Source organism: Haemorhous mexicanus, chromosome 3 (assembly GCF_027477595.1).
Source record: "Haemorhous mexicanus isolate bHaeMex1 chromosome 3, bHaeMex1.pri, whole genome shotgun sequence".
NCBI classification, from domain to species: Eukaryota; Metazoa; Chordata; class Aves; order Passeriformes; family Fringillidae; genus Haemorhous; species Haemorhous mexicanus.
Genome location: NC_082343.1, coordinates 28562331 through 28587044, shown reverse-complemented (window position 1 = coordinate 28587044; position 24714 = coordinate 28562331). Strand labels below are relative to the sequence as shown.

The window sequence follows — 24714 nt, the reverse complement described above, 5'->3', positions numbered from 1 at the left end:
TGTGAAGTCTGTTTTGTTGATAGAACAGTCTTCAAATGGAAATGGTCTGTAGTCACTCACCTAAAGCAAACAAGAGGTTGGAGGGAGTACTGAGAATGCTGAAATCCCAGCAGAGTATTAAATAAAGCTATCTGCACTATTCTGTAAGATACTTGGCTGAATTGCCACGCTCATACCTACCACAGTTCTTCTGCTTTGTGTCCTTCAAAGAAAAAGCAACATTGGTTTCATTTTTTGCTACTGTTTCACTGCCCTTGGCAGTCTATTTTGAGTCTCATATTTTTCCTGCCAACTTAATAGAAGAACTGAAAAATTACCTGGTAGTCATTGCTTTACATTGTGGTTGAGATGTATCAGTAGAAGTTGAGAAGTCTTTTGTACTGTTACCTGGATCTTACCTGGTCAGAAAATCAGATGTCAGCATCCTTTGTGTCTTTAACTAGAATTTGTTTTTACTTCAAAGTACTTCAGGGTTCTGTGGAGTAAACCTGATGATGAATTTCATAGCAAGAGTTCTAACTCATGTGCTAATGACTAAAGCCCAAATGCTACTTCATCCTTATTTACAAATCAAAGGAAACATATTGCTTCTTTATACATACATCTTGTGACATGCAACAAAACTGAGATAAATACAGGTGTCTCAGAAAATCTTCACTTTATTTTCCATGTTTGTGTTAGAAAAATATTGCATACAGGGGATATTCAGATTAGTGTGCCTCTCTACCCTTAAAAATAATGTTAATTGCATTTTTCTAAGCATACAACAATTTCTATGCTAAGTAAATATTACTTAACAGGAACAGAATATTGTTTTAGAAGTAAACTAATATTAATTTTCTGAATAATGTTTGAGAATGGAGATGGAAAATATATAAAGCATTTCTGTTAGAAGTATAAAATATATTGCTGAAAGTCAGTTTGTGTCCTTGATTCGGGTTTTTTTTTCATTATTCTGTTCCTTTTTTAAAAGCAACTTTTAAGCATGACATGTATGTTACTCCTCTGCTAGCTTTAAGAAAAATTTTGTAACTTCACAAAACAGTTGGTCAGGGAGCCCCAGTCTGTTGTTATTCCTGGTTGTAGGTCTAGAATTCAGCCTATCTCAGACAAAGGTAAAGATGATTGCCTTACAGGAATGCAGGCTAGGTGCTACAGCAGTTACTTTTCTGTATTACAAACAAAACAACAAACCTTCCAGGACTCGTTCTGCCAGGCATGTTTCAGTTAGACTGGTTGACTAATTTTGCCAGTGTTTTGAGATTGTTATCTTATTTTTCAACAATTTTTAAAACAGTTTGCAACACTTAATTGTGATGATTTAAATAAGGCTAATAAGGCTGTTCTAGACAATTTAGAGTTGTACATCCATCTCAGATGCCTCTAGGCCACTGAAGCACAATGGGTATGTAAGGGTTACAGTTAGCTAGGACAGTTCTAAAAGAAATAGAAAATAACTTCCTTTCTTACAGTTGCTTAGTTTTTCCAGATTGCCTGTTTCAAGTTGATGGTGTGCTTTTAATAACCACATGTGCTCAGGATCCTGGCTTCATGTGTCACTGAGAAGTGGAACCTTAAAACACACCACCACTGAAACAGAAAGGGATGATGTAGGAGTTACTAGGCACACCCTTTCTCTACTCAGCTTGAGGAAGCTAGTTGCAGAACAACATGGTATAGTTAAAGACCACAGCTTTATCAGCACACTTCATATATGGTGGAACTACTATTTCAGACACAGCATTTGCCACTGACAACAACTGGATTTGGCTCACTGGGGAATTGCTGGGTTTATTGCATGCTTTGATAACAGACTTTTAAATCATATCTCTGTGTTTGTTGTGTGCGTGCCCTCCCATACATCTGGGGTTTTTCGGTAGCATAATTTTGATTGTAGTACCTGTAACTAGTGGTAAAAAGTGACTTTGAAACAATATTCTGCTTGCAGTGTTATCATTAGGTGGAAGTAAAATTGCTATATTCCTACTTCATAGTGGATACTGGAAGCATAATAGGTAGTGCTGATATAGCTCACCTGAGTTGACTGACTGCCTTGTAATTTAGCCAATATGACTGTAAATATTAGCCTTAGATACCTCTCAGACATTTGTAGCCTGAAAAATAATCCAGAGAATCTTGGGTACAGTTCTTGGTGCTTACTCAAGTAAGCTGAAATGGGACTATAAGCTTTCATTCTACTTTGGTTCTTCTTGACACAGCTCAGAGAGTTTCCTTCTTGTATTCCTTTTTGGATCTACTACCTGCTGTGAAAGTTTTGTTATAAGAGAAGTTGTTTAATACGAGAGGAAGGGATAATACACAGTCAAAGTTGTTTTAAACAGATGTAGAAGCTTGTTCTACTTTAGTGTGGTTATCATTGTTTATTTAATAATGTGTTTTCTCAATGTAAGCCTTAATGGTGAGATCAAAGGCTGTTATGCTTGCTATAACTTTAGAACACAAATCCATGAAATTGACTTCTAGTTACAAATGCCAGCCTGAAAAAAGCCTCACACTTTCTTCTTGGTGTGTGCTTGTCAGCACACACATTCTGTACACTGTGATAAGACACTTGTAGTTAACATGTGCATGCAACCAAAATAGATTAAAGGCATGTAGTGAAGTTTTTAAGACAGTACAGACTAAACAATCAGGAATTTAAGGCATGATAGAAACAGGGAGGGAAAATAATTGTGCTCATTTATTCAGTTTTAAAATGAAACAAAAATTATTACATAGCCTTCTAATTGACAGTCAGAAATTAGTCTTTTGAAACAGTAAGCATACAAAAAATTGTGTTTAGGAATATGAGAAAAACACTCTTAAGTTTACTGAAAAGTAAGTACAGTAGATTGCCCCACTGTATTTGCATTTGTATAATGAAAGTTCCAGCAGGCAGCTGCTTAGTTCATAATATCTTTAAAAACTTTGTGTTGCTCCTCTGGTCTATAAGAATCTGGCCCTGATGTCCTTATCAATGTCTATGTAATTCCCTTGCATGGGATGCAAGACTCGTAATAGATGGCAAAACTGTCATGCAGTCAGAATTCTGGTTTAGCTAGCTACATGCACAGTCCAGCAGAGCTAGGTACCTTGCTGGGATCCTGCAACATGCTCTGCTTTCCATGCAATATGCTAAGCATTCTCACCTCATAGAATCTTAGGTGTTCTAAAGAGCGCTGAGGAAAACTAGCTCATTCGTGTCCTGGAAGGTTGGCAATTCCTATTTTGAGTCATTATTCTTAAAATGAGTTCTAATATATACTAAAAATCTTGCAGTTCTGCAGTGTCTATTAAGCTAGCCTAAAGAAATTCCTGTCGAGTCCTAACACTGCTTCCAGATGAAAAGGCAAAAAGAAGATTTAAATGAATAGCAGAAGTCAGAATTACTTTGCATTAAACACTGCTTCATGCTCTGTCCATTAAAATGCATTTTTTGTTCTTGATAAGATTTGCCAAGCTGCTGTTCAGATTCCTAGTAATCATCTACAGGTTGTTAAAATTGCCCTTTTCATCATGCATTTGATATGTAAACTGATTCTTCTTGTGTTAGGCTGTGAGAATGGTAGCTGATGCTTCCCAGCTGCAGAGACAAATAAGGCATTTCATGACAGTTTCATGAAAAATGTTCTTTTCTATCTCCTGCGCTCCCCACACTTTTCTCTCCTTATCAGCCTTTTTTCCCCTCAACAAAAGTGCAGCTAGGCCATGTGGCCTAACATCTTATTCCCCTGCTGCTGACCCAGCCCAGACATGACATCAGTACTGGGGCAGGGTATGTCAGCTTCCTCAAGGCAGAAGGGAGCATCACATAGGAGGAACTGAGCTGAAAAGTTCTCAGGGGATGAGAGGGGTGTATTACAAGTTGCATATTTTAAGCAAGCAGAATGGAATCTCTTGAAACAGGCAGACAGATATTTGCTGCTTAGATTTTTATCACTTACAGGCAGTTCATACCAAGTCAAGGACTTTAAACTAAGTTTGAGATAATATATAAGAGGGGGCAAAAGCAGGCCAATTGAATAAGTCAGTCATTTAAAAAGGTCCAGAAGAAAGTGATTGGGTCTCAGAAAAATGAGGCCAGCAGCTAATACAAAATAAAGTAACCCACTTCCACAGAAAGAAGCAACCCATTTTCGTAGACAGTCAAAAGCATGTGAAAATGGTGTTATTTTACTGCAGCTGCTGTGCTTAAGAACCATATCTTAATCTGTCTTTGATAACTTGCTGCTTTAGATATACCCCTGGGTGCCTCGGGCTATATGTAGCCTAAAAGCCGTCAGTCAAGAATAAAAGGTGCAAAACTGGTATTATTACCTGTTTGTTAGGGGGTTTTGCCTGGTCTTGAGCGTTAGAGAAAATAGGAGAAGAACAGCAACACTCTTAAGTCCAGGCTTTTAACTGCTGTGCTTAGGGAGTTTTCAAAAGGCCAATCAAACTGCCTTCAGAACTACTTTGGGCTGTCCAAGCAGCACAGTAAGAATAAGTGCCTGGCCTAGTACCCCTCTGTTCCATGCCACCAGGAGGGATGAGGTGGTGTCTCTTTCTTATTCAGAGATGGGGAGATGGCATGTTTTATGTTTTCTTCCCTTTGTTCCCTATCTTTTCCACCTCCTGTTTGTGAGTGTTCAGAGGTCAGAGATTCAACTGTTAAGAGAGAGAGACTGAAACTTATGTAAGGTAACACTGACTTTTAAAAACCAGCAAAAATTGAATGCTTTAGAAGACAGAGGCATAATTAATATTAAAAGTTACACAGCTATTGAAAAAACACATCCCAAGTTGCAGTTCAGTCAGGTGAAAGAGGCTACAACAATCATCAGATATCTTTTTAATCATACCAGTAATCACCCACTATACACAAAATAGCACAATATCAGGGTCATTAGGTCATCAGGGATATTTGCTCTCTAGTTAGGGGAATATGATCAATTCAGAGTCCATCATCTACCTATAGTTCTGGAAAGCAAATAGGCAACTACAAATTCACCTAATGTAGGTAAAAATTTAATGAAGGATTGATCATTGATCACTCAGCAAATCTGATGTAAAAGCACCACCGAGTTAAGAAGCCTTTGTCCATAGTTTTGTGGATGTTGGAGTGGTATTTGACTTCATCAGTGGATAAAAAAGTATGACTTGTGTTCCATCTGAACATTACTGAGTAGCAGAAGGTTTTTTATTGTTTTGTCCTTTAGACAAGTGTAATATGCAAAATGCTAGAAATAATTACATTTTGTTTAAAAGTTGAAAAGATCCACCTGAAGTGTAAGTTTAGCCAAGGCCACGAACTTATGTTGAGTTTCAAATGCATGTAGTACTTACCATGCCAAAGCCTCTCAAGGCTTTTTATAGATGATCTACTATACACAGTAAATGAATGAAAACAAGCAAATCTTTGGCTTGAGAGGCAACTGCTGAAATGCTCAGCAACAAAAGCAGCAGAGACAGAATGTATGAAAGTGAAAGAATGAAACAAGGTCAATAAAGAGTACCTAAGGCACCTTGTTTAATAATTATCTTTGCTACACTCCTTAAGACCTCCAGATAACATATAAAGCTGTAAATGCTAAGGAATGTGAAGATGAAACAACTGAGGAGATTGAAGATGAAAGAGCAGAGGACAAAATACGTTACTCTTATTCATAGTTAAAATTCCCATGATCAAAGGATGTGAATAAATATATTCTTTTAAGTGATAATGAAGTAAAGAGAAGAATCAGAGCTAGGACAATGAATGAAAGGAGGAACCAGTACCATTAAGAGTAAGTTCATTTGATATTCATGAATTGCAAGTCAAAGAGAAGTAGAAAAGAAGGCTGGAGATTGGGATATTTCCTCTATTGTCTAGTGCATTTCTCAGTCTCAAGTACTGTGGGGAGGGGGGAAATATCCCCCTTAATTTAAAAAAACAAAAGAACAGGAGAGTCCAGTCCTTACTTGCTTTAGGAATATGCACTGTAGAGCAGGAACTGCAAACCTGTCCTTGCAAAAAAAAAAAAAAAAAAAAGCAAAGGAGAATTTTAAAGAGGCCTGGGAATTCTGTTTATTCTAAAATAAATAAATTACTGCCTTAGTTGAGACTTTCATCAAATGCAGTATGTAGTGGACTGGTACTATAAGCTACATCTGATGACAAACTGGTTAAGTCTTGGTTTGGCCATTCCTCTCTGCAAATCAATACCAATTAAAAAAAAATAAAAAAGAGCAGGGAAGAATTCTATTACTACTCTGGCTCAGTACAAGATGGTTTGTTAAAGTGAGTCAGATCTATTGAGTTGGCTTCCTTTTCTTATAGCTGAAAATAGAGCATATAATTAAAGCTCTGTTTGACATAACTGTTTTTCTACAAGTTTGACAATCTGGGTGCAAGATGTTCAGTCAGCTTCCAAATTTGTGTTCCCTCCCTACTGCTAGCCAGAGGGAAATTTATCCTTTCACATGCTTTTCAAGAAAAAAAGCCAATAAACCTCTATCTATCTCAGTCTCTGGCCTTATTTGAATACTAATTCCTCTATACACACCTGAAAGTTTCAAAACACCATGAGAGATTGAAAGGAGAAGAAGTTGCTGAGAAATCTGTAGGTATCCAAATGTGTACAGCAGAGTAGGAAGTCAGGTCAGCTGAATGCTTCCGGAGATAGAGATACTTCTAAGGGGTGGTTTTTTCCACATAGGTTTTGGACTATCAAACTAAAGTCTGCAATAGCCAGAAGCCTGCTTACGTTTTAATGCATATTAATTAAAAACTGTACAACAGCATTTAGTGTTCACGAAGATGATTGTTATGCTTTTGGCATTTTTAGGAAAGCACATCAAGCTTTAAAGTAGAATAAGACTACTGTCTTTCAGTACCTAGACTTTGTGCTCATGAAGTACAAAAAACCACAGACATTTTCCTCATTGTCTGCTTTTGCCTTGCGTTCTCCCCTCAGGTATGGCCCATTTCCTGTTCCCTCGGAGCTACCTTTGGCTATATGGCTGGTCTGATTATTGCACCTCTGTGGATACACTGGAACCGGAAGCAGCTTACATACAAAAGCAGATAACTGGAGCAAAAAGAGACAAGGTATTTCTTTGTGCAGATTTCATACAGACTGTGCAAAAGTTGGGGTTTTTTAATATATATATATATATATATATATAGTCAAAGCAGAAGACTGTCCAAATTCAGTTAGAGTATTTCAGGCCAAGCGTCTCCACTCAGTAAGATCACATAGATGCCATTTCAGCATGGTGCAGTTTTTGCTTCCTCTAGACTGTGTAACCCTGAGAGATTGTACCTTCCAGACTGAATAAAATATTTGTAACAGATGTGGTGTCTTCTTATTACAAGTTCATTGAGTTTGATTTTATTCCTCTGGATTTCACTGGTTGTAGAAGGCAGAAACGTAGGTTTAACTTTCAAACCTGGAACAAATTCACTATGTACTTAATGCATTGTATTTAAAATCAGTAGAATTTCACAGTAAGCCTGGCCATTGTCAAATGTCTCTCACGTGATCAAACAGCAGTTTATGCATCTTGAGCCTATTCTCTTCTTCACTGTGTGTTTCTTTGGAGTTAGAATGGCTATAATAGCTTCATCAAAAACAGTCTTCAGTCCTTTCTGTGTTAAAGCTGAACACTCCACATAACAGTAGGCTCCTATCTGTCAAGAAAATAAGTTAATTCAATAGCAGTATGTCTCAGCTGTTCAGTTCCATCTGGGCACTTCTGCTCCCCCCTGCCCCCCCCGCCAAAGCAGCATTACAATGTTTGGCTGCAATCTAAAAAAAGTTATCTGAATGTGCACCCCCCGTAGGAGAAAATTATATTTGTCTTCTGTCCAAAGATCTGGAAGGTATTTAAGTTATTTAAGTTGGTTGGTTTCTCTGGGAAAGAAGTTCTTTAGATTGGCAGTGGAGGCCTAAGATATGGTTGATAGTTAAAGAGCAAAAAATAATTACTCATTTTTGTTTCAAAAATAAAGGCTCTGTCAGTGTCCTGATGAGCCTTATCCACACAGTAGTTACAGTGGTAGTATCACATTCTCAAAAAATGTCTGAAAGATGCATCCAGCATTTTGCTTGAGCAGGAGAGGTCCCTTCCAACCTCAACCAGTCTGTGGATTTTAATTATCTTTGAGTAATACTTATGTAGCTTTTACAAGTGTCTACACTGAAAATTAGAACTATTACTGACAAGAAAGTGTAATTATATAGGTGAACTCATTAATGTAAGTGTTGTTAACTGGTAAGCAGTCACAAGACTTCATGTGGACTGCTAAAAAATATGCAAAAAGTGGTAAAGGAAGACAAATTCAAGTAGAAATAGGAGTGTTTTGTTGTTGTTCTGTGTTATTTGGTTTCGTTTAGAAGTATCCAGTTTACCTCTTTTGCTAACTTCTGTCCTTGCTCCACAGATACGGGCTTCTCTTTCATATCATTCAGTCTTGCCAGAGTTTTTGGGTCATCACGGAGATCAATCTAGCAAGAAAGATTGAAGTCATGCTGGAATACTTTCTCTAAACAAAAGTCAGCAGGCAATATGATAACCTCTTTTTAAAGGAGAATCATTCAATGGAATATTATCTCTATAAAAATGGAGTCATGTCATGATTCAGATTGTGGACCCTTCCTGATTCAAGAGCCCTTAAGTTGTGAACCTTTAATCTAGAAAGAAGAAACATTTATTCTGTAATTCAGCACTTTGATTAGATGTGATCATCTTAGAATACCAAATGCAGTGGCAGAAAGATTAACCCATAGGTAACACCAACATGTGGGTCACTTCATAAATGAAGCCCAGTGCACTGCCCACAAGAAGCAAGAGAAAATTGTAGCATCTTTCCCCTTTTCCTTTGCTTCAGCAAATATTGCATGTGACTAATAGTTGTAAACCCAAGTAATTCCAGTATCATGGTCATGAGCAGACAATTTTATTCAATAAGTCCTGTGACTTTTTAGAAAGTCACGTGGAGACATGCAGCCCATCTTGCCACCATGTTTACAATGGACATTTTGGTTTTTTAACAAAATGGAGATAGCTCATTGGAGAGCAACATGTATCTGTGTTTTTCTGCCACCTGTAAGGGTTGTTCCTCCAGAGGCAGAAGGAGGTGCTGCTCAGGTCCTGTTGGGCCTCAACTTCCAGCCCAGAGAAAAGGCACCATACAATGATCCTAATTGTTTAAATAAAAGTAGAACAGAACCAAATGTACCTGTGTTCCTACTAGTAAAAAGGGAACATTAGGTGCATATTCCTTCAACTCCGGTACCCACTCTTCCTTCACATTTTGAAATGAAGCAGGGTTTACCACTGAGAAGCAGATAAGGAAGACATCGGTCATAGGGTAAGATAAAGGTCTCAGACGATCATAGTCTTCCTAAGGAAGAAAAATTCTGTTATCTGCAATATTAAATTGTTGCCTGTATTTTAACAGTTATATTCAGAAACTGTATTTGTGTTTCATGAAGGTTGTTGAGGCAGACTTTCTGAATGTTTAAAACTATTCCAAGTTAGTTAGTGTCACTGTTGGAGCAAAATTTATATATGAAGATAACTATATGTGAATATAAATATTTTGAAAAATGTGTTAATACTGATAGAAACTTACTTCTCTGTGAGAATATACAGAAGATTGCCATTCAAAAAGTTTTCACTTCAGGAAAAAAACAAAAGGCTTATGGTTCAAACATCCTTGCAGATCAAAGACTAGTATTTGTAGAGAAATGAGCAGGTGTGACTGCTGTAGTCATCCAGGTTATACAAAGCTAGACTAGATTAAGGCTGTTCAATGCACTTAAATGTTCTATTTTGGATCATACACAGAGGTGATATTTAAAGCCCTCCGTAAAATTTTGTTTCTTAGAAACCTTACAGTCCTGTTCCTAGTGTTCAGGGCAGTAGGAAGGATCAGAAGGGACCTCTTTTGTCTAGACTGTGCTTTCTACTAGCAAGCCCAGCAAAGGATCAGATGGGACAGAAATTCAGAATCAAGAACACTATGGAATATTAATGCCTTTGTTTATTTGTTTGTTGGGAGTGTGGGAGAGGAGTTAGTGTGAAAAAAATTATTTAGGACATTTAGAGCCCCAGCATTTAAAGTCAGAAGTCCTAGTGCCAGGGTATACAATACTGTGGCAAGACAAGTACCTAGGAGCATTGCCCCTCTAGTAAATCAGAGTTCTCTCTAGCAAGGGAGAAAATGGATTTTTGCCCCATGTTTTAGCTAACAGCCAGAGGGAACATGCCCCTGCTTCTCTCTGCAAGGCTTCCTTTGGTCTTTGGCAGTGAACCAATGCCTTACCATTCCTGCTATAGAATTTTGGTGGTTTTTGCACCATAGATAGCTAAGACTGAGGCCAGGCATTGCAGAGACACTAACAAATGCTGGAGTTATACCTTCCACAGTAAACACCAGTTTATTAGTGCTGCTACAGCAGTTTCCCTCTTTCCCCTGTAAACTCCCCATCTTAATTAAATCTCACAAATATTGCAATGATTCATTCATTAAACAGAGACAGAAATGTAATTCAAGTCCATGTTTGAAATGAGACAGAAAATTAAATTTTTGTTTCCTTGGGAACAGCCACATTACCAGATTATTAACCTATAATCACACCCTCAGAAACTTCCTTCATTGATTTGTTAGATTTTAAACATGGTCACTAGAATTTCAGAAAAACTGTAAGAACATCCTCAGAACAGTTTCTGCTTGGTTCATTTTTTCCATTTGGAAGTCAACAGCTGTGGGAAGAGAGCTGTTATTCTCATGAACTGGAGGAAAGACAAGCACAGGCAGAAATTCTGCAGTAGCAAGGAGGTGATCATTCCTTGTCATACTCTTGTGCCATTTTGTGTATCCACTCTAGTTTTGTAAACAGGCTTGTCAATTAGCTAGAGCATGCTTAATTGTTGACATGGCTTCCCAATTTCACAGCCACAGTAACTGACACCACTTTGAAGCTACAACACTTTTCAGGCCTTTTCCCTGCCAGTGTCAGGCTCTTTCCCCGATTCAGAAGAAATAAACAGTGACCATGTCTCTTCCAAATCTGTGGACATTCATCATAGAAAGCAGAAATAACTTCAAAACACCAACACAGGAAGTTGAAACTCTTTTAACATTCAGTTAGTTTTTTTAGGCATGTATTTTACGTTTCACTTCTACTACTGAATATAGCTAGATCCTGCTCAGGGTTGCACTCTGTTTTCTGGGGTGGAGATTAAAATCCTAAAAGAAGCTCCTCAACTACCAATTACTCTGTTCCCTGGAGTACAAAATCTGCATGAAAGAACACACAGTGGACCCATCAGTTGCTCTGAAATTCAGCTCTAAATCATATGTGGGGTATTAGTGAATAAGTTTTATTTTTAAAAAATCTAAAAGCTGTAATTTGTTCCTACCACCAAAGAGCTGCCATCCCTATACTCTGCATTTTCTAAAAAAATCTGTCTGGATTAGGATAACTAGAATACTGCCTGCACTAAATGCTGGAATGGAGAAAGCATTTCACTGTCACCAGAAATTACTGTTAGTCCATTAACCTTAAAATAGCTCTTTAGTTAATCCATTTCACATTACAGATGGACCTTTTATTCATAGCAAATATTAATCATTTTCTTAAAGCCAGTCTCAGGTCTAAATTCCTTTCCTGCTCCTGCATTTGTTTGTGTGCCTTTTGATTTATACCCTGTCCCACTTGCACTGGGCCAGCTGTGGGCAAGTGTAATGAAGAGTTAAACAGAAGGCAAGTACAATGTGATTGGATACATCATGTACCACAGCCAAAGATGTGTGTGCTATTTGCTGCAGTGGCTTCACTGCATTTAAGCTTCCTTAAATTATCAGAGAATTTGGCTATACCCACCAGCCCTGCTGCTTGAAACATGACAGTGCTCTCAGGCTCTCCTTTAAACCTTGTCTGTGCTCTGAACATCAGGTGTGCTTTGATACTAATAGTGGCAGTAGTTCTAACAAAGCCTCCCACCAATGATTGGGCTGGTCCTGAGTCCTCCTGGGAGAAACCCTGCTTAAATTTTGCCAGCATCTAGTAGGCCATCTCAGTTTAAAGACTTCTTCTGCCTCCCAACAGCCCCCTCAGAAACAGCAATAAAACCTGTAAACCTTCTCTGATGTATGATGGGCAACCATAATTGGTACAATTGGTAGAAGAGTCTGAAAAACCAAATTAATTTAGACTGAATGTTAGAGAAGCCTGAAAAAAATCTTCTTGCTTCAACTATAATGTATTTCCTGAATCTAGTGTAAAGAAAATAGATGTGGTTTATTCTAAAATGAAATGCAACAGCAAAATTGATTATACTAGCCAGTCAACATAAATGCCAATTTGAGTGCATGTACATACCACACTATACAGCAATTAGACTAATTGGACAATCTGATTGGGGGAGGCACTGCATATATATTTAGACTTTTAAAATATTTAAGGATATTAGCAAGAATATTTTAAGAATGTGAATAAGATGGGCAAGAAGGCCCCTAAGGTTTGAAATAGTCAGTATAAGTCTCAAAAACTCGAAGCTATAATAGTGAAACAGCTCATTCTCCAGCATACCCTAGAGTTTAAAAAAAAATTGTTTGCTGAAGCAGGTGAATACAGAAAATATGAGGGCTGTAGTAACTTCAAACAAAACTGGACACAAGAATGTTGACTTAATTAATGTTCTGTGGAGCTGTGATCCCTCTAAAAGACATGACACTGCAGCAGGGCTGTTCATAATTTCCCTAGAATCCCTGTGGAAACCCAGGACAGCTGCCAGTACACAACAGACATAAAGAAGAAAATGAGATGAAGGAGCTAAGGACTTGGCTTCTCATCTACAAAAGGGGGTTTTGTTTTTAATGTGGAGAATGGAAATTCAGGCTTTAAAATTGCTATGTCTTCTTATGGTAGGCTGAAGGTATGTCTAGCATTGCCTTTATTATGGTTCCTTAACATCTATCCTTTAGGTCTCCTTTTCCATGTTATAGTACCTAATAATCTGCCTGAGATTTTCTGCTGCCTTGTATTTGAATACGTTTTTTGGATGGTTAAGAGGATTTGCTCTAACACGTCCAAAATCTGGCTATTTCCAACATTTACCTGTCCGGGAACAGAGGTCTTGAGAAACCTTTTGTATGCAGACTGAAGAATGGTACTGCAGCATTATAATATTCTTCATTTCATGAGTTTGCTCAGACCAAAAGCAGAACACAGTGTCCCATTTGTCCCGTTTCAAGTCATGCACTTGATTTTGAACTGATACTTTTGCCCAGTTCTATGGATATCAGCTGAGACACAGCTAAAGAAAAGGAAACTGTATTCTGAATTCTGCCACTGACACAGTATGTAGTCCTGAGCAAATCATTATCCTCTCTCTGTTTGCATCCTCCCATCTGTAGGGGTTTGGTAGCTTAATAATGCATTAGTCTTTGCAAAGCACTCCAAAAGCCTTTGATGTACACAGCTTATGTGCAGTGGGATATTTTAAAAAAATAATAAACTCAGAAAAAGTGGAGTGTAATTTCTGGACAACCTTCTTGACCCACAGAAAACACTTTTTCCTTATATTTATTAGAACACTGAGGTGTGAGGCACAGACATACAGAGGTTCTGTACTTAGAGACCTTGTAGCTCCCCCAATTTATGGTACCACGCTCCTCCCAGCTCAAATTGAAGTGATGGACACAGAGAGTCTGTCTGCAGAGATGCCCCTCTGTTAGCAGTGTGAGACCACAGCAAGCCTCCTGCTCATCTGGAATGGTATTGGGGTCTCTCTGGCTGCTCCAGAGAGATGAAAGGCAATTAGTCCTTTGCAGCCAATACCTTCCCACGCCTTGACCAAGACCTTTGAGGAAGTCCAGGCCTCTCAGATCTGCCACTGCAAGTCGTGATTACAATGCTAACCTAGATCTGTCTGGTTGGTTTTTATTTCTTTGCTAGTGTTTTTAAGAAAATAGGAGAAACCAAATTATGGTATATCATTAACACTGACACAAGGGCCTAGGATGTGTCATGTTTTAATCCACACTCAGTGTCTGACAGAAGCAAAGTAATGAATTATTTTATGTCTTTTGCAGTTTAGGAATGAAATTTTAACAATGCATCTTCAGTTGTTATACTGACATATCCTTGATAAACCTGTTTCTATTCCAAGAGGTATAAAGTGGATGGGTGGAAACAAAATAAAGTTTGCACCACTGGAAGAAAAACCGGAGCTCAAAACCTCTGTGTTTGTGATCTCTGTGTTAGCAACCATCTGTTGCTTTCACAGCTTACAACAGCAATCGTAAGGAGAGGTTCTCACTCCCAACCATCTGTTTTTAGAGGGGAAGCCAAAAATAGACATCAGGCAGAGTTGCTAGAGGAATCCAACCTTCATGCAGCAAAGGGTAATCACTACTGCTCAGAGAGTGCAGTGAGGCAGAGTTTTGCAGAGTAAAATCCCTGGTAAAAGTCTGTTTTATCCACTTCACAGTAACAAGAGTCAGAAGTCCTCTCTCATTATTAATTGCCATATTTCAGTTTTTGAAATGCATTTCAAACCTGTCATTCAAGACTGCATTTTTCAGTCTGAAAATAAGTTTCTGTTTTAGAAGGCCCCCTGTAATAGTTTGGAAAACATAACAAGTGAACCATAATGACTGATGTACATAAATGTGGACTTAGTAACAACTCACAGCTACCTCTGGACATCTCTCCATCTCCCCCAAATTATTTGGAATTAAAGGCTGATCTGCAGCTTTGTCATAAGCACCAGGCAAAGCCTCTATCGAAAGGTTTTGAAAGCAACTGCTTACTGCAAAAGTACACCAGGAAACAGACTTCACTGCGCTGAATCACCCTGTGGTTTCTGATTCTACAAGACACTTGGTGGGGGAGGAGAGGGAGGGAAGTGGCCTGCACTGCCCCATGCCAAGCATAAATTGCTTCCCTGGCTAAAAAACGCTCTTCAGAATTTCCAGGCTGGGCTGTGTAGCACTGTAACCCTTTGCAAGGAAGGAGGGTGGAGTGTCCCCCAGGATGCTGGTTTCCTGGCACTGCCGCTCACAAGGCACCACTAGTGTAGGGCCATTTGCCATAAAGCTGCAGTTTGGACTGGCAGTGCATTGTTATAAAACGTCTGCTTAGCCAGTTCCACAACCCAAGCTCTGCTGTGCAGATGACTGTATTTGATTTTTCAGTTGCCTACATCTGTAGCCCCTAGCTTTTGAACATGCAAAACAAGAAAGATGCCGTGATTATTCCCTGGCTGCAGGGGAAAAGTGCACTACAGACCCTCTGTCTCTTCACAGGCTTATGAGGATACAGCTTGCATTGCTAAAGAAAGAAGAATTGTCCTGTTGTGGTTTGTTAGCACAGGTTTCCCAGAGAGTGCAAAAAGCTGTTGGTTTGGGCCCAGCATCTATTTTTAATTTATAGAAAAGGCTGCAAGTATGCAGAGTAAGTGCTCTTCCATTGTATTCTAAAAATGAAGTAAACTGATCTAAATCCATTTCTGAATTCCTGTGAGGAGGACTGTTCAAGGAACATATGAATTATACATTGAAAAAGCCCAGGGTTTGTGAGTTACCTTTTTTTTAAATAACAAAACTTTCCTCCTGGCATATTTGAGAACTGGGCAGCTGCTTACATCTCTGAAAAGCTTTTCTGGATAGACAGAAATAACTAGCTGGAAGAAGGAGCCTAGTTAAGATGGATTTTAGATCATTAGAGACAGGAGGGACAGCATATTTCTTTGATTATATACAAAATTGCCTTTATGTGATCAGATTTGATCCTAGCCTTAATATGGGATTCAGTACTGTCCCAATGCTACATCTTGCCATGTGGTGATGCTAAACTACTTTCCTAGATGGTCTCAATAGCACACTCCCTTCTCTCCATCACCATGAGAATTTCAACTTGCTGGTTGGTTTTCTAAAAGTGAAAGTCTCTGAACTTTCTCTATAGGGCTTCTTATTTTAGCCCCTGTATCAACAGAACATGTATTCAGCTGACTGCAGGCACAGTTTCACTTGAACACCTTCACTTAAACCTGTTGTCTACCCACTATGAGCTCCTAAAAAATGGCAGAGTAGCTGGCATGGACAAACCCTCTCACTCCTTGCCCATAAGAAATCTCAGTCCTGCTCTGCATTTCTTTCCCACTGTCAGTGACTTTATGAACAGCATTTTTTCCTCATCAGATTTCCATTTTCCCCAGGAAAGCAATTCACCCCAGTTGAACAGCCACGAACAATCAGGATTTTCCATTCTTTCAGATACAGCAAATAAAGTTAAAAAATAAGATGCACCCTGACACAGGAGATCTGGACAGATCCTCTGCAGAACCTGCTCTTTGGAAAGATAGGTTCTCTGACTTTATTTTCACAGAAGAATATGACATGTTGTCACAGGCAAAACAGCCTACAGAGTAGAGTTGGTTTAATACAGTTATCCATATAATATCAGATAAGTCTTTTAATTTGCTACCTGTATAAAGACTGATCAGACAAACAAGACTGATCAGTTAGGTGTCCCATTCCCTTTCACCTTTTACAAATAAACCCCAAAAGCACATTCTTCAGTCCAGTGTTGAGGAACGCATAGAAGATTACAGCTTTGCCGCCTCCTCAAGATTAGCTCCCATCACACAACTTCTCAGGAGAGTGCCAGGGCCATCATGTGCACCTTGAATGAACACATCACAGTGAAAGAGTTTCTGGAATGAAAGGAGTTCCTAAGAGTCTTCTGCACATTGTTTTATATCAAGTTCCATTTGCTAGGGCTAACAGCTCCCATTGAGGATGAGAACATCAGCAGATGTTAAGGCAATTGAAAGAAAAACCCCAGGCAGTTTTTCTTAGGTGAGGAGGTTTTAAGCCATCTCACTGCCTGTGGCTGGCCTATCTGCTGGTCATAACTAAAGACACATCCCAGGTCATACCTGGCATCCATCCCTTCTTGACTCCAACACTGAATCCCAACTGGAAACCTCACCAACAAGGAAATAGCACTAAGTCCTAATCCTAATGATGATCTTAAAGTGTTCGTGACTACATCTAATTTAGAGCACAAGCTGCCTGAGGTACTCTGAATCTGTTTTATTCATGTGGAGCAATATACTCACCTAGGATGCTGACAGATGTTGCTTTGCTCTGGAGAATAATGCTGCCACCTGCATTTTTCTGTGCACACCACTGAGTGCCTGGCATAGCAAAGAATTATTGCACACGTGCCACAGCACAGATGCAGCATGGAGCAGGATTAAAACAGACTGGGGACAGTAACTGTAAAGTGTCAAATGACACAACCTCTTCAGAACTGCTGTAAGTGTCACGTAGCACTCAGACATTTTTCTTAACACAACTCACCCGATCACCAATTCAAACAAATAGGCTGCTTATGAAACCACAGAACAAAGCAGTAAAAAGACACAGTTCTTCTCCTCTGTGTCCTTATTTTGCATTTTTTCTCATTAGGGGAGGAGCAATTTTGTTAGAAATGCAAGTGCTAATTTGGAGGCTTAAAAAAAAGTCCTAAAGTTCTGCCCCAAAGCATCCATTTTTGAGATGTTGAAGTTTATCATTCACAATAGAACTGCATGATTTTGAATCAGTGTGCTTTATATTATTTCTTAATTACCAGCTTCCTGGAGTCTCTATAAAGAAAAAGCGCATCCTTTTCACCTTTAAATAAAAGATTAATTTCTAGTACCCCACATATACAGAGAAAGGTTGATACATGGAGATAGATGAAGGCCAAAGATTTAAAGAAAACCCACATGCAGCAAAGGGCAAAACCATTTTAATTTCCCAGATTTTTGGGTAGTGCTGTATGTGGGTAGGAAGAGCTGGCTCATCATTTTGAATGCCCAGGACTAACAAAACCTTGCTGAAGCAGGTTTTACATCCACTTTGTCCGTGTGTTCTTAATAAAGGAACTGGAACAAAGTTTACTGAAATCAGCAGTAGGGTGCCAGCTAACACAGAGCTTTGGATTAGACCCTAACACACCCTTTTACATTGCAGGTCCATGCTATGGAGACAGTACTCCATCTAATTTTGTTTACTTCATTTTAAGATGAAGCTTGGAGGCTGAATCAGGAGTTAGGCTGTAAATGAAAACTGCATTTTTTTATACTTCTCCTATTTACCAAAACAGGAGTTCTTTGTAAAGAAAACAGATTTCAATGGAGAAGTCTGAGTATGGACCTGACAAAAATTCCCAGGGTCTCATATGTTCTCCATGAGAAAAACTCCACGAGTCATGCTACCTTACCCAGTTGTCCCATTCCATCACTCCTGCCTCCTGCAGAGCACAGCTGTAGATTATATGATATTCCACTGAGTCCAGGTGCACACACCATCTTAAAATGAACTTGGGAAGTAAGAGGATACTCAATAACTTTGTGCTGAAAGAGCAGTAACTATTTGTATTCAGTGTTGCCTTTTTAGCTGGTCATGTTTAGATAGCATTGTAAGATGTCACTGTGCCTCAAAGAAATTAAAATTTAGTAAAATTCAGGCAGCTCTCTGTCACAAACTAGAGGATATCTACTGACTCTTGACCTGGGAAAAAAGGGCTTTTTACTTGGCCATGTAATCAGTGTTTAGCAAGGGTCCATCCTAGGTCAGTAGTCTTCATAAAAATGTTCTTTTAACATATCAAAAGTTGAAGTTTCAGAGAACCTGTCAAACTTGGTTTGCCTTGTGTTCTTTATTTTGGTCTGCCATTAACTTGCTGTTAAAGTGGCAAAGATATTCTGGATCTACATTTTCAAATGCATCCCTTAGATTTGGTTTTAACATAACTCAGTGTCACTATTCAGAAGTACTGCAGGGCTTCGGCACTCTGAAAATGAAATGTAACTGTCTTGAGTTTCCAACATCTATCTAGTGGATGCTTCTGGGAACTCAGAACACCATCTCCCATTCTGCAACTCCCCATCTGGTGATAACAATGCTTACCTATCCTTCTAGGAAAGCTGCCGTGCTTTCAAAGCATGAGTCACAGCTCACGAAGCGGCATTTAGATGCAGGCTTTGCACTGAGAGTATTATTGTTGCAAGGCCATTTTTAATAACCAATCTGAAGGTATAAGTCCTTTTCCTTTTAAAGAGAAACCTGTCTTTGCTTAAACCCTTATCTAGAGAGCTCTAAACATAGAGATTGTTAGCTCAGGCACTTCACCTCCTCTTACACTGAAAAACTTAAATTCCAAAGGGAGAAACTAGGCATGTTTTTATTTTATCTGCATACATCCAGTTGTTAAATCTACGTGGCTGGCAACATCCTGAGGCACAGAGCAGCTTCAGCGGAGGCTGAGCTATTCATAGGCCAGCACGCTGGGCTGGGAGTGAGCTCATGAGCTCACAGCCTCCCCAGTGCCAGCTGCCAGCTCGGCTGGGACATGTAAAGGGAGCGAGGCAAAATGCATGTGGGAGGAGGGAGGCACAGAGGGGGCAGAAAGAGGACAGGATGTTAGTTGCTAACATTTCACGTTTAGATCTGCCAAAATCATGTTGGAGGTCTCAGTGTTTACACCTCTGCAGTAAAGGGTGGCAGGCTTTGCATTGTGTGAGACTGCTTCACTCCAGGCTGACATATGCAGCTACGGCTGCCTGGTAGGGGCAACTCAGAAGGAGCAGTGTGCTCTGAGGAGGGACATTTCTATTTCGCAACAGACCAGCAGCTGCCTCTCTTCTCAGTAAGATACTGGAGTGGTACCTAGGGCTAGACCAGGGCTACTTACCAAAGCCAAGACAAAGAGCCAGCAAGGAGTATAAAGATTACTGCAATTTATTTATAGCAACTAACAGGTTTGGGAACTATCCATTTTAAAACCCACCTCACATGCAGATACCTTCACATTTATAACCATCTGTTTTTACACCTCTCCTTAATGCAGACACTCATCTCCCTAATAACTGAGTTAGCTTTATACACTTCAGCAGTCTGACCAACTGAAATATAAAATTCCTTTAGCGTCAGGGCTTCTGTTACAATCAAAAAATCAGTTTATCTGAATTAAGGTGGCTGTGGCTGTAACCAGTGTGACCATCTGAGCTGAGATGTGCAAAGTGGCTTGTTCTGTGCTTGTGAATACCATGTTTTCTGGTACTGTTGTGGGGACAGGTGAGAAGGCACCAAGAGCTTCATTTTATCAGACCCTGTCTTAGGGTGTTTAAGGCAGAGATATAAAAGCAGAGAGCCAAGGAACACAGTTCACCTCAGCTTTGTCTGATCAGGCCCCTCTAGTATCAACAGTAAGTGATGCTGAGGGATATAAATGTTATTATGAGGCACTGCACTGTAGTGCCTCATAATTCACCATAGCCTGCTCTGCCCAGATGCTGGCTTGGTGCCAGATCTGTACCAAACAGTCATGCCATGCCTCAGCATCTCTTCCCAGAGCAACACAAGCAGTACAGGCTCTGCTACTGCAGCCTCCCCCATCCTTCCTCTAGATCCCAACCATCCTTTACAGCAAAGACACAGGAGCAGAGCAGAGCTTCCCCCTGTATGTGGTCAGCACACACTGGAAGAAGGGGACACTATGAATTAAAATCCTACAGCAAAAGGAACCAGCAGAAGGATAGACTCCAACTGTCATTTTAAACAACAGCCTTGAATATAGAACAAAATCCCCAAAAGGCAACTCCTGTGTGTCCTACCACTTATTCTGACCACCTGGGACATGGCAAAGGGACATGTGGCACCTCTTTGTTAGTGCTTAGGACATTCCTCAAAAAATGTTAACATCTTGAGAGCTGGCAGTATTACTTCTGATATCTTGGAAGAGCAAACTGATAATCACTTGCCAGTAGTTCAAAACCTCTCCAACATGGTGATCTTAACAGACCCCTGATGAAGCCATGGTTCTCTTCCCAAACTGATTTTGCTATGCACCCCTGTTCAATGAAGAGCAGTATTGACACACAGTCTCCCAGGAGAGGCTGCTGCAAAGCCAGAGGCCTCCAAACATCAGCATCACAAGCACCTCATGTTTAAACTTCAGTGCGTTGATGTGTCCTCAGTGTAGGTAGGTCCCACAGTTCTCATCTTCTGGGGAAACCAAGACCTGCTCTAAACCCACCCAGTGCATGCTAAAAGGAGCTGCTCGCTCCACCTCTGGGAGGAATTGCTGGAGGAATGGCACTGAATTCCCACCCACCTCCCTGATATGGGAGGCTGCCTCCACAGCTGCAAACCCAAATGGCTCTCTGAGCCTCCACAGCCCAGCAGCTGTACTGGCTATTTTCTGCTGAACCAGGGCCTCAGTATTTTCAGACAGAGAAAAGCCTTCTTGAACTCACAAACACTCAAAGGCCTGTGTGTAAACTGAACTTTGTGAACCACTAGTGGCATTTTTCCTTGCTATATATATTACCAGGGAAAAAATGGGATTTTAATAGGTTTGTTTTCAATCTACTTTAAACTCATGAAGATATGAGGCCTTATGTCATCCTTATAGTTACTACATGTGATCCTGTGTGTGTTGTGAGGAAGCGAGCTAGAAAGGAGTACTGGATGAACTCAAAAGCTTGCAACTCCTCTGCCAAAGCAAAGTCTGTCACAAGTTGCTAAATACATAACCACGCAAGTTAAAGAGACCCACACACTGATAAGCCAGTATTTCAGGGTGATGAGCCTGCTGTGCACCAGCTATGAATCAAAATCTTGTCTTTAATCTTTCTTCTGCTAACAGCTTTCTGCATGGATTTGGAGTAAGTCACTATCTGAACTTTCATTAACCCCTTTCACTCCTCTTCCCCCTGAACTGAGATCTATAGATTGGACCCACTTACTTTGTCCAGGGCTGGAAGTATAAACCTGCTGATGATTGTGAACTGCTTAGATACCACAGTGATCACATACAGTCAAGTTTTATAAAACTATACTATCAGGCCAATATTTTACAGTAAAATTATTTGGGGGTGACAGAATTAGAGACAAAAACACAGAGGTATGCTGGCATAGAAATCCCAGCTTTGGGCAGCAATGTATTCAATCCACACAGAAATCTGTGGAAGCAGCAGGCATGTACCAGGTACAGCATGCTGTTTCCCCAACACAGAGAAGACATCATCAACTCATGTATTTTCTGCTCTTTACTATATAAATTTAAGTTTTAATGTAAGCTTTCTATTATTGTGTAGCTTTGGGAAGACAGGCTTGTCAGCTGCTCTGACAAAGCAGCTTTTAACTAAATGAAGTTGCTGGACTGGCATCTTGATACAGACTCCCTTCTTTAGTTGTACTGGAGGCTGGGATGGGGCTCCTGTGGGCAGTCTCTGACATACACCAGTTCCCCAAATGTGCTGAAGTGGAATGGGGATAGTGGTAAAGATTTTATTAGTACCACAGGTCTGACTAAAAGAGGAGTTTTGCCAACACCAGATATATCTGTAAAGGTAGCCTCATTAAAACACCCTGTGTGAACTGAGGGTCCTTTGAATCAGGCCAACAAGATCTATTTCTAGGTGCCTCAAAAACTGCCCTGGAATTCAAAATGAAGATTTCAGCTTTTCAAAAATTGGGGAAAAAAGCTTACCTCAACTTTCTCTATATACAGTTTCACACCGAAAAGTTTTTCTTAGTGTAACAATAACACCCTAATTTGCTGTTTGTTGAAAACTGGTCAGTTTACCCTACTGACTTTTGAGGAGGCCAAAGGTCACCTGTGTTTGCAGTCAGCACATTCAGGTGAGTGAGGTACCACAAAGCCACCTTAGTTGAGGTTACACAGAGCTAACTCATACTCACATTAATAGCAACAAGCCCAGAACAAGCACCCCCAAATTAACCGTGCATATGTACAGAAGTGCTAGGCTCACTTTCACACTTTCCAATGCTCACTATAAAAAAAAAAAAAAAAGTTGCACACTAACTAAATGCTTTGTCTGAGCACTAGATCCTCACTTTGCAACCTACTTAAGCAACATTTTAAAGCTGTATTCTGAACTAATTACTATTCAAAACCAGGACTATGATAAGAAATGCACTTAGCTGGCATAAATTTGACTAGCTTGTGTTTATATCGGGGAGATGACAAATATGAAGTCAGTCTTTGTGGGAAGAGTCTCATCCTTCAGGGTATCAGCTTTCTGGAAATGGCGCTGTTTCCTACAATTCTCATGGAATTAATTTTTTTACTGATTTCAGGCCTAACAAAGATATAAAACTGGTTAAATGTTGATTCCCTAACTCAAGGCTATATACAGATCTAAAAAGGTCCACTAATTCAGGCAGAAGTTGTTCAATTAAGTATAGGAACAACATGGTTAAAAATTACAGCTTCAGTCTATGCGACTTCAGTGAGATTGTCTTACAAGTTGCTCTTTACAACAGGGAAGCATGTCTGAGGTCATGTGAGACCAAGGCACATGCTCACACTGCAAGAAGAAGTTTAATATAGGGAATACACAACTTTAGAGAAACCCATGCTGCGTTTCTGTATATGCCCTGCACCTCCTGGGGTCAGGCTCTTCACAAACAGTTTCAAATAAGTGATCCCCAGAAAGTACTCTAACCCTGGAGACCGTCCTTGGCTCGTGGCTGGTGCCATGCAAGTTAAGCTAAGGAAGAGCTGATTTGAATCACGAAGCCCTTTAGAAACCACTAGACCAGTGACCCCTCCAAACAGCCAGTATTTTATCCATCACTAAAGTTACTTAAGAGCCATGCTGACATCACAGCATCTTTCACAACTGGCTGTAATGATCTTAACCAAATCAATCACTTGAGTTGTCTGGGACAGCAAAAGAAACCCAGGTTACCTCAAAGGCAGTGGCTGAGAATTACATGTTGTTATTTTCCACCTTTAGTTCGAACAACTCTTTGTAGCTATTTGAATGCTGTAAAACCACAACCAAAGCAAGCTGCGGCAGCCTAGCTCTCCATCCGACCCGAGGCGGCTGAGGCAGTGTGTGCCCTCTGCGCTGAACGGGGCACGTTTCCCACCCCGAAAGCCGGTGGGAGAGTCGGCATCCCGAGGAAGGGGGTCTGGCCGGTGGCGATGCCCGGCCCGGAGCGCTGCCCCGCAGGCGCCGGGCATCCCCCCACCCCAGCGCCGGGCGATGCCGTGGCGCCTCGGCCCCAGCACCGCTAAAAATAAAGCCCGTCTCCGCCTGCTCGCCCTCGGGAATAGAGGCTGGATCGATGGCTTTCTTTTAAAGCCGGATTTTATCAATCGCCCCCCACCCCCGCCAACCCTCCTCTGAACCGCCCAGCCCGGACCACAGCCCTGCGAATAACTTCAGCGCCGGGATCGCCGGCGGGCGGGGGGACGGGGCCGGGACCGCGGGCAGCGCTCGGCACTCACCTGGCCGGCGGTGTCGTACAGCCCCAGCAGGTACTGCTTGCCCCCGACGGTAACGCTGACTGCGGGGGGGGAAAAACACAGCAGGTGAGGGGGGGCAAGCCCGGCCGACCCCTCTGTCGGCCCCCCCGGCAAGGCAAGGCCAGGGGATGGAGGGAGGAGGGAGGGGAGAGAGCGGCTGCCGCCCCCGGCGGTAGCGGGACCCCCCGCCCGCTCACCTGCGTAGTGGTCGAAGACGGTGGGCACGTACTCCTCGGGGAAGGCGTCGTTGGCGTAGCTCATCAGCAGGCACGTCTTGCCCACGGCGCCGTCCCCCACCACCACGCACTTCAGCATGACCGCCGCGCTGCCATGGGCCATGGCCGGAGCCCGCCCTCATGGCCCCGCGGGCGCGCCCCGCCGAGCCGGGCCCCTCGGCATC

At 40.9% G+C, this 24714-nt stretch overlaps 2 protein-coding genes across 3 annotated transcripts in view; one reads left to right on the top strand and one right to left on the bottom strand.

The window, feature by feature from the left end:
• The window catches only part of PIGF (phosphatidylinositol glycan anchor biosynthesis class F), a 25152-nt gene extending 11640 nt beyond the window's left edge, over nucleotides 1-13512 (top strand). Inside the window, exons 6-7 of the mRNA XM_059841212.1 lie at nucleotides 6936-7069; nucleotides 8405-13512. Of these exons, the coding sequence (XP_059697195.1) occupies nucleotides 6936-7049 (114 nt within the window). The 3' untranslated portion in view covers nucleotides 7050-7069; nucleotides 8405-13512. The remainder of the gene's footprint in view (nucleotides 1-6935; nucleotides 7070-8404) is intronic.
• Nucleotides 2680-24714, bottom strand: RHOQ (ras homolog family member Q). Of its 2 annotated transcripts, none has more exons than XM_059841213.1 (5): nucleotides 24512-24714; nucleotides 24297-24355; nucleotides 9203-9367; nucleotides 8373-8468; nucleotides 2680-7651 (listed from the first exon to the last, which is right to left on the bottom strand). In XM_059841213.1, the coding sequence occupies exons 1-5, from the start codon at nucleotides 24651-24653 to the stop codon at nucleotides 7496-7498; spliced, it is 618 nt and encodes a 205-aa protein (XP_059697196.1). In that variant the 5' UTR covers nucleotides 24654-24714; the 3' UTR covers nucleotides 2680-7495. The 2 variants fall into 2 exon arrangements, with proteins under 2 accessions (XP_059697196.1, XP_059697197.1); XM_059841214.1 differs by having other exon boundaries at nucleotides 7553-7647.

What these genes read in the sequence shown, in the direction of transcription:
- RHOQ (XM_059841213.1), bottom strand. Translation starts at nt 24,653, where the DNA reads ATGGCCCATGGCAGCGCGGCGGTCATGCTGAAGTGCGTGGTGGTGGGG. An exon ending in TGTACGACACCGCCGGCCAG is followed by an intron (nt 9,368 to 24,296) that starts GTGAGTGCCGAG and finishes TTTCTTCCTTAG; the next exon opens with GAAGACTATGATCGTCTGAG. An exon ending in GACAGAAGTTAGCAAAAGAG is followed by an intron (nt 7,652 to 8,372) that starts GTAAACTGGATA and finishes TTTTCTTGACAG; the next exon opens with ATAGGAGCCTACTGTTATGT.